Raw genomic sequence first — 14,294 nt, 5'->3', positions numbered from 1 at the left:
GATGGACAGACGAAAGTGGTTAACAGGACACTGGATAATTTGATCCATTGTATTTGTGGGAGCACCCCGAAAAATTGGGATTATGCCTTAGCTCAAGCAGAGTTTGCTTACAACAATGCTGTCCATAGCGGGACCGGAAGATCACCTTTCTCCATTGTTTATTCAAAGGCACTAAAGCATGCAGTGGATCCGGCGCGCCTACCGAAAACCTTTGGGAAGAGCGTGGCAGCGGAACATTTGGCAGAGGAGGTTCAAACTATACAGTTGGAGGTGAAGAAGCGCCTAGAGGACACAAATGCTAAGTACAAATCAACGGCAGATAGACGTCGAAGGCACAAAGAATTTCAAGAAGGTGACATGGTGATGGTTTTCCTACGCAAAGAAAGGTTTTCCGTGGGAACTTACAGCAAATGGAAGCCAAGAAAGTACGGCCCATACAGAATCTTGAAAAAGATCAATAACAATGCTTACGTTGTGGACCTGCCAGATGATATGGGAATTTCAAAGACTTTTAATGTTGCTGATATCTATGAATACCATAATCCTGAGGAGCAGTTATATCCAGATGCGAACTCGAGGACGAGTTGAGTTCAAGTGGAGGGGACTGATGCAGAACCGGAATGAACCCAACATTGTTTTAAAATTCTGGTTTGGTTGAGTCTAATTGAGTCCTTGTTAGGTTGATTTCCAATTTAAGCTTGCTTAGGGTCTGAGTTAAGTTGAATTAAGAGTCTGTTTGATTAGGGATTTAGGGTTATTGGTGAAGTATAAAAGATGTAAAGGAGCGGAGGCCAGAATGCGTCTTGAAACCGTGTGTTTTAAGGTGTGAAGAACCTTGCTTTTGTCAGTAATAAAGCTTCAGTTGAGACTGGCGCATGATGCAACTGTATGGATCGAGATATGATCTTTAAATTCTAAAACAGTCTAAAACTGTATCTTGACATGATTTTAAGATATTAATTACTAGTGCTGAATTCATGAAGGCAAGTTTTGACAAGAGAGACCCTACAATGATATATTCCAGCTGACATGTAGGGATCTGCCCTCTCAGAGAATCATAAAAAAGTTGGGCTCTAGACAGAGAGGAAGAAAAACCATGTTTCAAGTAGAGAATTGCATTCATCACTCAGATAAGGTACAAGTCAAAGAGAAAACTGAATCACATTTAGAAGTTAAAGAAAATATCAATGATTTGGAATGATTGCTGAAAACTACTTATTCAAGAGCAACTCTGCATGGATCATATGTAGTACAGATATTCTTTTTCGAATAGCAGAATATCATCTTTTTATCTACTAATTATGATAAAACCATCTTTGTTCCTTTATGTAGGTGGCTGCAGTTCCTGAGGATGTTGGAATAGCTGGAGCACTACGAGCTGTGACACACCACCTTACCACCAATGATATTCTGGTAATAACCAAGATCCTTCATTGATGCTAAAGGAAAATTATATTATAGATATGGTATGCATTATTGTTAGCTACTTCATTTTCATTGTAGATCCTGTGTAGAGACCTGGTCTCTGATGTACCTCCTGGATCTGTGGCTGCAACTCACAGAAGACGGGTTGAGGTTGATAAAGATATTCGAGGACAAAAGAGCATACTCCATGCAGTAGGTCAGGTATGAATTATCATTATTGGGATTGATTACATGAAACAAATGCATATTTTCCAGTTATGTTTCACTTCTTGATATCAAGATAAAATAATGATTTGTTGGTTTTCATTCACACGGATAGTCTAGGCTAATTTTGGTTTCATAGAATCATTTAGGAAATTGTACAAACCTTTAGCCCCAGAAGAGAAAAACGATGAAAAAGAGAAGGGAAAGGTTAAAGAAAGGGAAAAAAAAAGAATTCCGGATAATTTCTTAGACTTGACACGATCTGATTACACAGCCCCCTGTGTCTGTTATATAATGATAAATTGACCTAAACTAATTTATAAACTGATCTAATTGCCATGATTTAATGATTAGAAGAGACTAAAAGAGGCTGGTTGCTAGGAGAAGTGGGCTCAGACTCTTCTTTTTCTTTCTTCTTCCTTTTCTTTCTTTCTTCTTTCCCTTTCTGTTCTGTGTCACACTGTCTTTTTTGGCTGCATGAGAGAAACCACAGTCCCTTGTTGCTGTGGAATTATGGAGAAGTTTGTACAGTCCCTGGTGACAAGTGAGGATGGATTCCAGAATTCCACTACTGGTTTGGTCTGACTTGGATGTGAACGGACCAATTATCTTAGAAAAAGAGCTCTACTTTTAAATGGGATTATAACAGAGATACAATCTGAAGTAGCTAGATCATTAGATGAGGCTTGAATTTAGGAATTTTATTAGTTTATATATTTATTTTCAGTTAATTTCATTTTTTTATTTGCTTCCTGTGGAATGAATGTTGAGTATCCATAAATAATTATATGAGTGAGAGATGTTCGGGGCTGCATGCAAGTTTTTAGGAGGAAAATTGGGCACTGGCCTGGTAGGGAGGGAAACATGGGGAAGAGAAAGGAAGGGAATAATAAAAGATAAAAAAAGGAGAAATAAGAAGGAAAGGAGAGGAGAAAGAGAACAGGAAAAGAAGAATTAGGAAAGAAAGATAATTACAGGAGAAGCAAGAAGGTGGTTGACCCTATATGGAGCAATGGAGCATTATTTTGCCTTCGAAAATAAAATATTTCTTTTTTTTGGTTTATGTGTTAATTCTACTTATCTTGGCAAAATCTTAAGTTAGATAAATAGAACCATGGTTTGTTCATTAAATGTTCTTCATCTTTCTACACTTTTGGGCTTGTTGAGTCATCCTAGGGCGTTGGTTTGTTTCTTGTGCACGATTTCTGCAGAAGTATGAAATTTATTTTTAAATATTTTTTTTTAAGTTTTGAAATAATTTATACCTTGTGGATAATGCCTGAATAAACTCTGCCTTATTATTTTAGTACTTGGATGGAAATGATTAGAAAACCTAACATAAAATAACTGGAAGGACCCTTAAGACTGAAAATTTACTCCCTAAGACTCAAAAACATCAAAAAATGACACAAATTATTTATGAAAAATAAAATTTAAAAACTAGTTCTCTTCCTAACCTGAAATTACGTCACTTTTTGTTTTTGGGACTCTCTCTTTGAAGCTTTATATCTGACCCATCTTGTTAAGCTAAGCCTTGGTATTGTTGTTGAAAGAAGTAACAAACATAATTGTATACATTGATTGCATCATGATGACTGTATTTAAGAAAGGGATGAGAAAACTGTTAAAACTGACTTATCATTCTTTCGTTGTTCACATTTCAAATGTATATGAACTCATTTTCCCTTGTGGTTATGAGTGATCCATAATACCATAACAATTACATTGTACGGACCCTTCAATTTAGCCTGAATTATCTGCACCTACTTAAACTGGGATATCGGTATGACACTTGGACATGTCTTTGGAGGAACAAATGCTAATTAGATGCTGAAAAGATTTGATGCTCAGAGACACACCAGCACCTGACGCAGGAGTCCTAGTCCATGTAACATAGCATTAAGAATACTTTCATTTCTTGTTTAGCTCGCTTTCTTCTACAATGTCACCACCATATTTTTGCACGTGAATGTTGGGATCTCAGCGATCATTGGACCATGATCAACGTGATATTGAAGTTGTTTAATCCCTATTTTAGTTGACATGTTAGTTGCTACTATAAGCCAGCAGGTTGCGACTTGAACCCAAGAAATAAAATGTAAACTTATTAAACATGACAAAATTATCAGTTCTCAAGTTTTGATCATATGTCGCATTCAGAGGTTTTTCTAAGTTCAAGGTCAGCGTTCTTCTGCTAAACCTTGGAGTTGTATTTTTAAGTAGGTTTATCCGTAGAGTGTTGAAGCTTAAGAATAAAAGCAAAACAAAATGATAGGAGGAAGAACGATGAACTCAAACTATTCTACTGAACTTGGAAATTGATGTTTCAATGATTTAAGGGACGATGCCAATTTTATAATTTGAAGTGGAAAATCTTCTTGATTTTGCTGTTCGTCCAAGTCCAGACACGTCTGAGATTAATATGAAGGCCCATTGGCTCAAAATATAGGTAAAGCAAATGGTGATATGTGAGGTCAGAGTGTTTCCTACTAAAATAATGATGATCAGTGGATCTACAATCTGTTTCTTTATATACTCTATATGTTCATGAAACATTAAGTTATCTTTGATTTTTTTGGATCATTATTTTGTCAAACTGCATAATGTGAAAGAAGAATCAGTCACCTCATGATAAAAAAAGCCAAACAGCCACAAACTAACTGTTCAGCACGTTGGAGATTTTGCTTTTTAACTTGGGTACAGAACTTCTTCCTCTATGCTTTCCAAGAGACTATGAAAATCCCATCAGCTGTCAAACTAGTTGGTATTGGTGCATCTATCTGCAGTCGGACAACAAGAATCATGTAGCGAGTGAACAATGTAATGAGCGTCAAGCGTTAAGGTGGAAAAGCTGGATTTTGAACAACTTGATTGTATGTATTTGGACAATAAAAAAAGCTTACGTCATTCACTGATGATTTAGATGAAGCAGATCCGGTCTAAAAGTAGTCTTAGTGCCAGCAAGTGAGCCAAAAACATTAGATTATTGTATACTTCTACAATAGAAAAAGGTGCGTCTAGGGCTATATGCAATTTTATTACCTACAAGAGTTGAAAAGATGGCTAGTTATCTTAAAGACAAATTATCTCTAAAAAGCATACCTTGAGTGACTAAACATGATGGGGATAAGGATTCACACATATTGCCAATGTCGATCAGGTGTTGGCATAGTATATATCATGCTGTATTATGTCACAGTTTGTATGAAGTGCATGGAAGGACATACAAGTTGGTTATAAATATTTGAAAATGACATGCTTAGATATGCAACTTTATTCTATTCTTTTCAAAACAAAGCAATGTGAACTGCATTTTGTTAGTGAATGTGTGTGCTTATGTTAAAGAGAAAATCCTATAGAGAGAGAAAATTCCATAGAGAGAGAAAGTGCCATAGTAAGTGAACATCCTAAAGAGAGAGAAAGTGGGGAAGAGAGAGAAAAGAGAGCAGAATTAGAGGGAGGAGGAAGGAGAGAGGAAAGAGAGAGAGAAAGATGAGAGGAGAGAGAAGAAGAGAGGAAACTCTCTTCTTTCTCCTCAGAACAGAGGAAAGTTCATCTCTCCCTTCCTCTTCTCAGATCAGAGGGCAATGTTGGAGTGTGTGGAGACCCAAGGTGTTTTAGATTGCACGTGGATGCATTTCGGATCGAAATTTTGCATTGAAGAAAGCTTCTATAGATTTCAGCAGCAGTGGGGTAGACTTCAGCAGTTCAAGAGTCGACTCGCATCTGTGTAGAAGTTGACTCGCACTATGCCGGAGTCGACTCGAGCTTTGTCCAGATTTTGGATGTTTTTGTTTCGTCTGAGGGAGACGACTCGCACTGTACAGGAGTCGACTCGCACTGTGCCAGAGTCGACTCGAGCTTTGTCCAGATTTCAGATGTTTTTGTTTCGTCTGAGAAAGCCGACTCTCTCTCTGATAGAGTCAACTCGATATCGGGAAGTTGACTCGAGCACTGCAAGAGTCGACTCCAGTTCGGACAGGAAGTTCGGAAATTCGCTGAAACGGAAGGAAAAGTCAAAGTTTGTCTTTGATTGGGACTTCTCCAAGCCAGAGGATAAGTTCAAGACATTTCAGAAGAAGTCTTCTCAGTTTGATATGCAAAAGGAGTGCTAGATTAAGAAGGACTCTGTTTGGGATCTCAAGGCTATAAATTCGTGGCCAAGGACTCTGGGTGTGGTGAATACGATAGAGAGAAAGACCAAAAAACGTGAAAGAAAGAGAGGAAGAGTGTTCTCTTGTAAAAGAAAAAAGGTTGTTTTTTCTTTGTTCGAGTGATCGGTTTGTGATTGACTTGGGATTATGCTCTCCGTTGTTATTGTTCTACTGCAATAGATTTGAGTACATTTTTGAGGATGTAGGTAAATATTTGCCGAACCTTGGTAAATTCTGGTGTGTCTTGTTAATTGTCTTACATAGTAATTTATTTTGTATTATTTTTTGACTCGTAAATCAGTGTAAGATCCTGCAGTTTCGTTAGGTTAGTCCTCCCCAACGAGTGGTCGAAGCCTGCTGGGGATTCCGGGCTCTTCTCCCAATAGGCGGCAGGCCCAGGTGGCCCAACCCCCGAGGACGATGGTGTTGGGCAGCTCTTCGGCCGTGGAACCACCGGCAATGGTGGTCGGCCGGCAAGAAGAAGGGAAGGAAAGTGGATGAAGACCATCAAACAACCCATCAAACTCAGCCTGATCAGGGTCGATCTATTTGATCGACAGTCACACGCTCTCAAAGTTCTTAGACAACGGTGAAACTCGGCCGAATCTGGCAGTCGGTGGCGGAGGAACTCTAAAGAGAGTCTCGCCAAAACAGAGCAAACAGGGGATCTTCCTCTTGGTCGATTTTCGGCCGATTACTTGGCCAACATCCGTGATTCCGGCTCGAGGGAAGAAGGGCAAAGAAAGAGGAAGAAGGATAGGGTGTTACCTCAGCTCCGGCAGCATCCGGTGATCCTGATTTCCGACAAACACAGTCATGGACACCTGCAAACTCAATGGAAAGAAGAACAAGGAGGGAGAAACAATGGAAGTCGCTAGAGAAGGAGGCTTAGGAGGGAGAGGGGAACTCATGAAGCCCCTAAATAGCGATGGACATGATCGGAAGCCAACGCGAAGTCGGATTCCTTTTGACGGTATCGGGAGGAAGAAGACTTCCATCGGGAGTCCTCTCTCTCCCTAGGCGACTTCTTTTGTGTGTGTGTGTGTGTGTGTGTGTTTGGCCTAGATTCAATCGGGCTGGTCAAATGGACCAGGCTCAATTTGTTCAAGGGTCGGGTCTTACATTCTCAAAATAGACCTATTTGCAATATCCCTAAGCATATTTTTCTTCAACATAAGAGTTTCATTCATAATTCACATACAAATTCATACCTCGAAGAATATTCCAATTAGGTATCATACAATCTTTCATAGCTCAAATCTTAAACAACTTCATATGAATGGATCCTAAGTTGCCACCAAAATAATTAACTTCAAGTTAGAAGTAATATCACAGTATACCACTATATCAAAATGAAAACTTCCAAATTAACTGGTAAACAAATAATTATATCGCATGATAATATTCCATGATCAATCCTCCTACAATAAATTTAGTCAAAATCCAATTAATCATCACTTGAAATATAAATTGCTCTACCAAGAAAATTCCCAAGGTAGCTTATTCACACTTTGGCTACGAGCCCAGTTAGCTAGCATTCTAATTTCAATAAGCGTATCAAACAAAATTTCAGATAAAATAACACAAATTTATCAATAACAAAAACAAAGACGCTTGTTTCATTGCCTAATTTCTACCCATCTCTCAAACTTTCCGACAGACCTTAACGATCCCAAAATTTAAGCTCCAATATGATTATTTCAATCACAATCCTTAGGAATCTTAAATCTAAACTCTAAAACTACTAAATTTGTCACACCCCGAGCCCGGAGCGCGATATACGCCGCACACCTGTATGGCGAACCATACAGGGATGCAAGGCAACAGATCAATTCAAAGCAATAAGAATGGATCTAAAGATACCATGGAGTTCCAGTCTAGTATAAGAATGGATCAAATTCGGCATGCTAGTAAAAGAAAGACACATACATGCACACTTTGATTTGCCGAGTTGAAACAAGCGGACTTAGAGCATTATGGACCCTGAGACGCTGGAGTTCCCAGTCTAGTATAAGAATGGATATCTTTTGGCTTGCTACCAGAAGAAGCACACCAACTTTGATCTGCCAAGTTGAAACCAATTATTTGGAGCATATATGGACCGAGTGACACTTTGAAGTTCCAGTCTAGTATAAGAAATGATACACTTTGGCATGCTGACAAATGAAGCAAACCTACTTTGATCTGCCAAGTTGAGATGAATTATTTGAACCATGATGGACCTAATGACACTATGAAGATCCAGTCTAGTGCAAGCCAATGATGTATTTTGGCATTCTAACAATAGAAAAGCGCCCACTTTGATATGCCAATCCACTGTCTGAGCCTAACTCACCACAGCGTGGGGTATGTATGGCTCTGCAGTACAATTGCTGCCAAACAAAAACTAAGTGCTTTGGCTTTTCCAGAACACGTACCTACTGCCGAAATAAATTCATTAAAGGGCCATGAATCGCTTAAGACCGTGAACCTTCATCTCGTTCCTTTGTCCATGGCTCCATGGGCCCAAAACAGGCGTACCAGGCTGGACCATAGATAGTGATGTTGGACAAGATTTCATGGTGTCGAAGGAGATGCGTAGACATAGTTTGTATCTAGTCATTTAATGGCAGTGGTGTCTCTCTCTATATATAGATGGCACCACCACTCATATGCTCAAGGTAAGGAGAGTCATACATTGGCCAAGGCCTTAAGCATTGCTACTCTTCTATTTGGGGAGGTTGGACAGTTCTATCTGTGAGCAATGGCTGAGGATGGAAGAGAAAAGGAGAGGAAGCAGGGGGGTCTCAAGACCATGCCATTTATACTAGGTGAACTACATATGATACAAGTAGTTATTCTCAAACTTCACTAGTTGGTAAATTTGTGTTGTTTATTTAGACTTTTCGGTTTCTGGGCTTGTTTCTTTTTTGCTGGAAGGAATTGGATAGAAACTTAATTTGAGCACTAAGTAGGAGTCTAATGCCGTTATTAGTCTCTCATTATGGATCTCCTCTGCTTGACAATAGGCGAGTTCTATGGTATTGCACATCTCGCTCCTTCAAAGTAGTATTTTGGGGATCAAATCTAAAGTTTATGGCCTTTGGAGATTTTGTCTTGCGCTCTAAGTTTATGATGTATAATTTAGGATTAATGGTACGAAAATAATATTTTTTACTCCTTTCTTTCTAACTTCAATTCATGGGAAACTTTATGTAGTCATGCTCTGTTTTCTCTGTTACTCTTAATAGAAGGAATTAGAAACAGATGCGACGTCATGATATCTGGTGTTTACGACTTGGTTTCATCATCCCAGGGAAGTGACTCAACTTTAACAAGTTTTTACATAGTCAAAAAAAGAAAAAACTTTGACAAACTTTATATTATGGTTCCACTAGTAGTATTCAACTATTTTCATGGAGCTTAAAGGACATCAATTTCCTTTCATATTTCTAAGATTGCTCAAATTATACTTCCATGCAGCAAATGAAATCTGCGACAGATTTGCCACCTCGGGATTCAGTGCAAACAAGATCACATACTTAACCCAGCAGCTTCACATGCCTCTGGTTCAGGCCTCAAACACCCTCACCAACTTTGGTGGCACGTCAAGCCTGACCCCTATCGTCGGCGCCCTGATCGCCGACTCCTTCGCCGGCCGCTTCTGGACCATAACTGTGGGCTCCATCATCTATCAGCTTGGAATGATGACCCTCACCATATCAGCCGTCCTCCCGTCGCTCCGCCCGCCACCCTGTTCCCCTCAACAACCATGCCGGCAAGCGTCGTCACTGCAGCTCGCAGTTCTCTATCTCTCACTCCTCTGCACATCCATTGGCTCCGGCGGCATCCGTCCCTGCGTCGTGGCCTTCGGGGCCGACCAGGTCGAACTCCAGGGGGAGGCCGGCCAGAAGTGGAACTTCTTTAACCTTTACTTCTTCAGCATGGGGATGCCTGTACTCTTGGCCTTGACTGTGGTGGTGTACATCCAGGAGAATGTGGGCTGGGGCTGGGGCTTTGGCATTCCCACCGTTGCCATGTGCCTCTCTATAATAGCTTTTGTGATAGGTTATCCTCTCTACATTAAGATGAAGCCTGGGGGGAGCCCATTAACCAGGTTGACCCAAGTCCTGGTCGCTGCCTTCAGGAAGAGGAATGTGGTAAAACCTGAGGACCCTAGTCTCCTCTACGAGGATAAGGAGCTGGATGCTGATATCTCTACCACCGGGAGGCTACTTCACACCAACCAGCTTGTGTAAGCCACTGAACACTGAATTTTATCAAAAAAATTCCAAGTCTGGGTTTGTTTTCTCAAAATTATACTTAGAAAGTATCGCATGTGCCCACAAATTCGACAGATTAATATGCTAAAAATTATTTGGTACTTGAAAAATAAGAAAAGATTAGGAGAAGATGATTACTTTCAACTGATTGTGGAAACTGGTTGCATGAAGGTTTTTGGATCGAGCGGCGGTGGTGGTGGAGGGTGACATCGAAGAGTCTGGCCAACCGAGGCTCTGGAGGTTATCGACGGTCCACCGCGTGGAGGAGCTCAAGTCCATCATCCGAATGATCCCCATTTGGTCGGTCGGCATCTTTGTGGTGACTGCAGCCTCCCACAGCTACACCTTTGCAATCCAACAGGCACGTTCCATGGACCGCCACCTTACCCCCAAGTTTCAAATCCCCCCAGCCACCATCTCCATCTTCACAGTCATGGCCATGCTCCTCAGCTTAGCCTTCTATGATCGGGTCTTCGTCCCGGTGGCTCGTCGGATCACTGGAAAGCCTTCCGGCATCACATACCTTCAGCGCATGGGCATTGGCTTGGCCATCTCCAATTTAGCCAATGTTGCTGCAGCTCTTGTCGAAACCAAGCGGAAGGCGGTCGCGGCGGAGCACGGGCTGCTCGATACGCCGGACGCGACCATTCCAATCAGTGTCTTCTGGTTGGTGCCTCAGTATGCGATCCACGGGCTGGCTGACGCCTTCTCGTCAGTGGCACACATGGAGTTTCTCTATGATCAGTCCCCGGAGAGCATGAGAAGCACGGCAGCCGCTCTGTTCTGGCTTGCGGGATCCCTCGGGAACTACCTGGGGACTTTGCTGGTGACTCTGGTTCATGACTATACTGAGGAAAAGGGGGACTGGCTCCAGGACAACATCAATAGGGGGAAGTTGGATTACTACTACTGGCTTGTGACAGGAATGCAGGTATTCAACCTTGGGTACTATATCATCTGCGCAATGTTTTATACCTTTAAGCCTTTGGAAGTAGCCAAGCCTGAGAACCCTTCGAAAGTTGTGGACGAGGAAGTTGGTGCCAAAGAAGTGGAGTTCAGCAAAGTGGGAACTTAGAGATTGGAAAGATGAAGGAAGTTTACCATTGGTGTAGATATTGTTATCCACTGTAGCTAAGTTTTGCCAACAATAATAGTAAGTATATTGTTGGAGGATTAAGTACCGTATATTAAGCGCATATTACATGCATATAGCCTTAGTGGTATGCTGATCACCTCGTGATCGTTGTAACCACCACGTATGTAATAATTCTCTCTTAATATATTAACATATAGAGAAGGAGAGCTATTAACAACCCAATGGAAGCTCTGATCTTCTTCTTTTCTTTTCTTTTCTTTTTTTTTTTTTGGGTACATCGGCTCCTCACACCATATGTATATAAGTACCGCTATTCATATTAGAAAAAAGATGCTGACTAAACGAATAGGAAACATCCGTCTGGTTCACCCAAAGACCCCCCCCCCCCCCCCCCCCCCCCCCCCCCCCGAGTGATGCGTCGTATAAGAGGCCATCCAGTCGGCCACTGTGTTAGGCTTCCGGTAAACACGAGTGGCTCTGAAGGAGCCATAGTCTTTAGCCATCCGTCATATGTCAAGGAGCAAGGACTGCCCATTTGACTCAAAATATCGTACCCGAACCTCCTCGATCATAGAGGCCGAGTTATCCTCTAGATGGATGCACTCCGCACCCTCTGATCTCTTTAAAACTTCATTGATGCTCTTGCATTTTATTCAATCCCACGACGTCGTCATGCATCGTTCCCATCACAAGCACCCATTTGCTCTCCGTTCCTCTTGCATCCACCTCTTAGCTACCAGTCCTATCACCGCGGGTTCTCGCGTAATTTTCTTGAAAAGATATTAGATCACCGTGGGAAACTTTCAAATGAGTAATGCTTACCAGTCTATTATTCACACAAACCCTTCGATGACTTATCGGCTGCCTTGCTTGAGGAAGAGTGTCACTAAAATGGAGACGAACCGGAATCACGTCCGATCTTGTTTCTTGATTGAGTAGAAAAGGGATATATGAAGTTCGTTCTCTTCCTCTGTGCATCTCCCTTATGGGTAAATCCCAATAATAAAGGGGCAACTTTCGTGTAGTTTGTGATTTGATGTTACTGTTTAGATTTTCTCTCAGAGAAAGATTTCTTTTAATGGATCTCCTCTTGTTCCTCAATCTTCGGAGAATGCGGCGTTGTATTAGAGAAAGTTCTCTGTTCCGAACATTTCCTGGAAGTAGACGACACATTTTAAATCTTAATGCAGGCATGGCATATCTCGTTGAATCAGTCTTTTTCGCCACATCGCGTATAATGGGAATCGAACCCAATTCTTCCACGACCCCCCACGAATGGTCCTCCCTTAACTCAATTAACTACGAGAATTCCTGTGGTTGCCTAGTTGTTGTCAGTTCTCATAAGTCCTAGATATACTACTTCGTAAACACTAGCTGAAACCCTGTACTTGACCGACTGCTAGACAGTGCTCAGGTAAAAGACAGTGTCAGAAAGCGAGCGGGAAAGCTCAGAAAGTGTGGCGTTCCGAAGACCTACCTGCTCTGCTCCCTATTGCAGAAACCCGGACCTGCCTCTCCCGCAGTAAAAACTCTCCTCTCCAGTGGGACCCGCCCTCAGGCTGGGCCAGAAGCCTCGTCTCCTTCAACTGATTCAAGTGATTCAGTCACTAGGAAAGTAATCTCACTTAAAAAGGGAATATCTAAAACTTAGTCAAAATTACAACGCTAAATCGAAAGTCCTTTTTTTATATACAACACAAAAATATTCCTCCCTTACGAACAATAAAATCCAGTGGATGGTTTGGAAGGCTTCTAGAGTGAAGAAAGTTCTTTACCACCGGAGACCGGCTTTCGTGAAAGCACCTTTGATGGAGAGTATGTTCTCACAAAGCATGTCTGTGGGGCGTGCTCTTACAAAATTTTCTCAACCTAAGTTTATATGATTTTTTTTTCCTTTTCTTTTGAGACTCCTTGAGCCTAACTTTTCCACAAAAAAAAAGGCCTTTCTTCGAGGAAAATGAATATCATGTCATGCTTTTAATTTTAGTATCTTCTCTTACATTTCTTAAATTTTAAATTATTGGCTAACCAGGACCCTCTACTTGAAGGCGTCCTAGCTCTCAGAAGCAACAACATCGGAAGGCCCTGAAATAGTTCTAGCATTTTCATTCACAAGGACTTGCGTAGCCCATGGGCAAGCAAGTCTTGTCTATTGATGCAGCAATCTGGATCAATCTGGACTATCTCTCAACGTTGAATTGGATGAATAGTTCTAGCATTTTCATCCACAAGAACTTGCGTAGCCCATGAGCAAGCAAGTCTTGTCCACTGATGTAGCAATCTGGACTATCTCTCAACATTGAATTGGATGAATAGTTCTATCATTTTCATCCACAAGGACTTGTGTAGCCCATGAGCAAGCAAGTCTTGTCCACCGATGCAGCAATCTAGACTATCTCTCAACGTTGAATTGGATGAATAGTTCTACCATTTTCATCCACAAGGATTTGTGCAGTCCATGAGCAAGCAAGTCTTGTCCACTGATGCAGCAATATGGACTATCTCTCAACATTGAATTGAATGAATAGTTGTAGCATTTTCATCCACAAGGACTTGTGTAGCCCATGAGCAAGCAAGTCTTGTCGACTGATGCAGCAATCTGGACTATCTCTCAACGTTGAATTGGATGTGCGTGGATGAACTACACAAGGGCTTCTACACTTCAATGACATGTAGGTCAATAGCTACACATCATAATTTGTGGCAAATAACCACTGAATTGCTCAAAAAGAAAATCCTCATTCTTCTCCAAATGGAGCGAAAACCATCCCTACTTTCGGTCATATGTCTGCTTACAGGAATCACAGCAACCAAATATGATGAATTCACATACAATGGATTCCAAAGGAGTGAGTTGTACGTTGATCGCGCAGTGTGAGATGTGGGAACGAATTATTTGGAGCACTATGGACCTAAAGATACCATGGAGTTCCAGTCTAGTATAAGAATGGATCAAATTCGGCATGCTAGTATAAGAAACACACATACATGCACACTTCGATTTGCCGAGCTGAAACAAGCGGCCTTAGAGCATTATGGACCCAGTGACGCTGGAGTTCCCAGTCCAGTATAAGAATGGATACCTTTTGGCTTGCTACCAGAAGAAGCAGACCAACTTTGATCTGCCAAGTTGAAACCAATTATTTGGAGCAT

At 41.3% G+C, this 14,294-nt stretch overlaps 2 protein-coding genes across 2 annotated transcripts; one reads left to right on the top strand and one right to left on the bottom strand.

Annotated features, from left to right (window-relative positions):
• Nucleotides 1-8,442: 8,442 nt before the first annotated feature.
• LOC103699902 (protein NRT1/ PTR FAMILY 3.1-like) lies at nt 8,443-11,358 on the top strand. Its single transcript, XM_039119286.1, has 3 exons — nt 8,443-8,593; nt 9,246-10,017; nt 10,217-11,358. The coding sequence occupies exons 1-3, from the start codon at nt 8,527-8,529 to the stop codon at nt 11,118-11,120; spliced, it is 1,743 nt and encodes a 580-aa protein (XP_038975214.1). The 5' UTR covers nt 8,443-8,526; the 3' UTR covers nt 11,121-11,358.
• A 512-nt stretch (nt 11,359-11,870) lies between these two features.
• On the bottom strand, nt 11,871-12,950 carry LOC120106306 (ribosomal protein S4, mitochondrial). Its single transcript, XM_039119293.1, is given in 2 exon segments — nt 11,871-12,337; nt 12,340-12,950. Coding segments are annotated over 2 exon segments (498 nt in total). The 5' UTR covers nt 12,371-12,950.
• Between the last annotated feature and the right edge of the window lie 1,344 nt (nt 12,951-14,294).

This window comes from Phoenix dactylifera, unplaced genomic scaffold, assembly GCF_009389715.1.
Source record: "Phoenix dactylifera cultivar Barhee BC4 unplaced genomic scaffold, palm_55x_up_171113_PBpolish2nd_filt_p 000522F, whole genome shotgun sequence".
Taxonomy (NCBI): Eukaryota; Viridiplantae; Streptophyta; class Magnoliopsida; order Arecales; family Arecaceae; genus Phoenix; species Phoenix dactylifera.
This window is presented reverse-complemented; position numbering and strand designations above follow the sequence as displayed.

What these genes read in the sequence shown, in the direction of transcription:
- LOC103699902 (XM_039119286.1), top strand. Translation starts at nt 8,527, where the DNA reads ATGGCTGAGGATGGAAGAGAAAAGGAGAGGAAGCAGGGGGGTCTCAAG. An exon ending in GACCATGCCATTTATACTAG is followed by an intron (nt 8,594 to 9,245) that starts GTGAACTACATA and finishes ACTTCCATGCAG; the next exon opens with CAAATGAAATCTGCGACAGA. An exon ending in CTTCACACCAACCAGCTTGT is followed by an intron (nt 10,018 to 10,216) that starts GTAAGCCACTGA and finishes GGTTGCATGAAG; the next exon opens with GTTTTTGGATCGAGCGGCGG.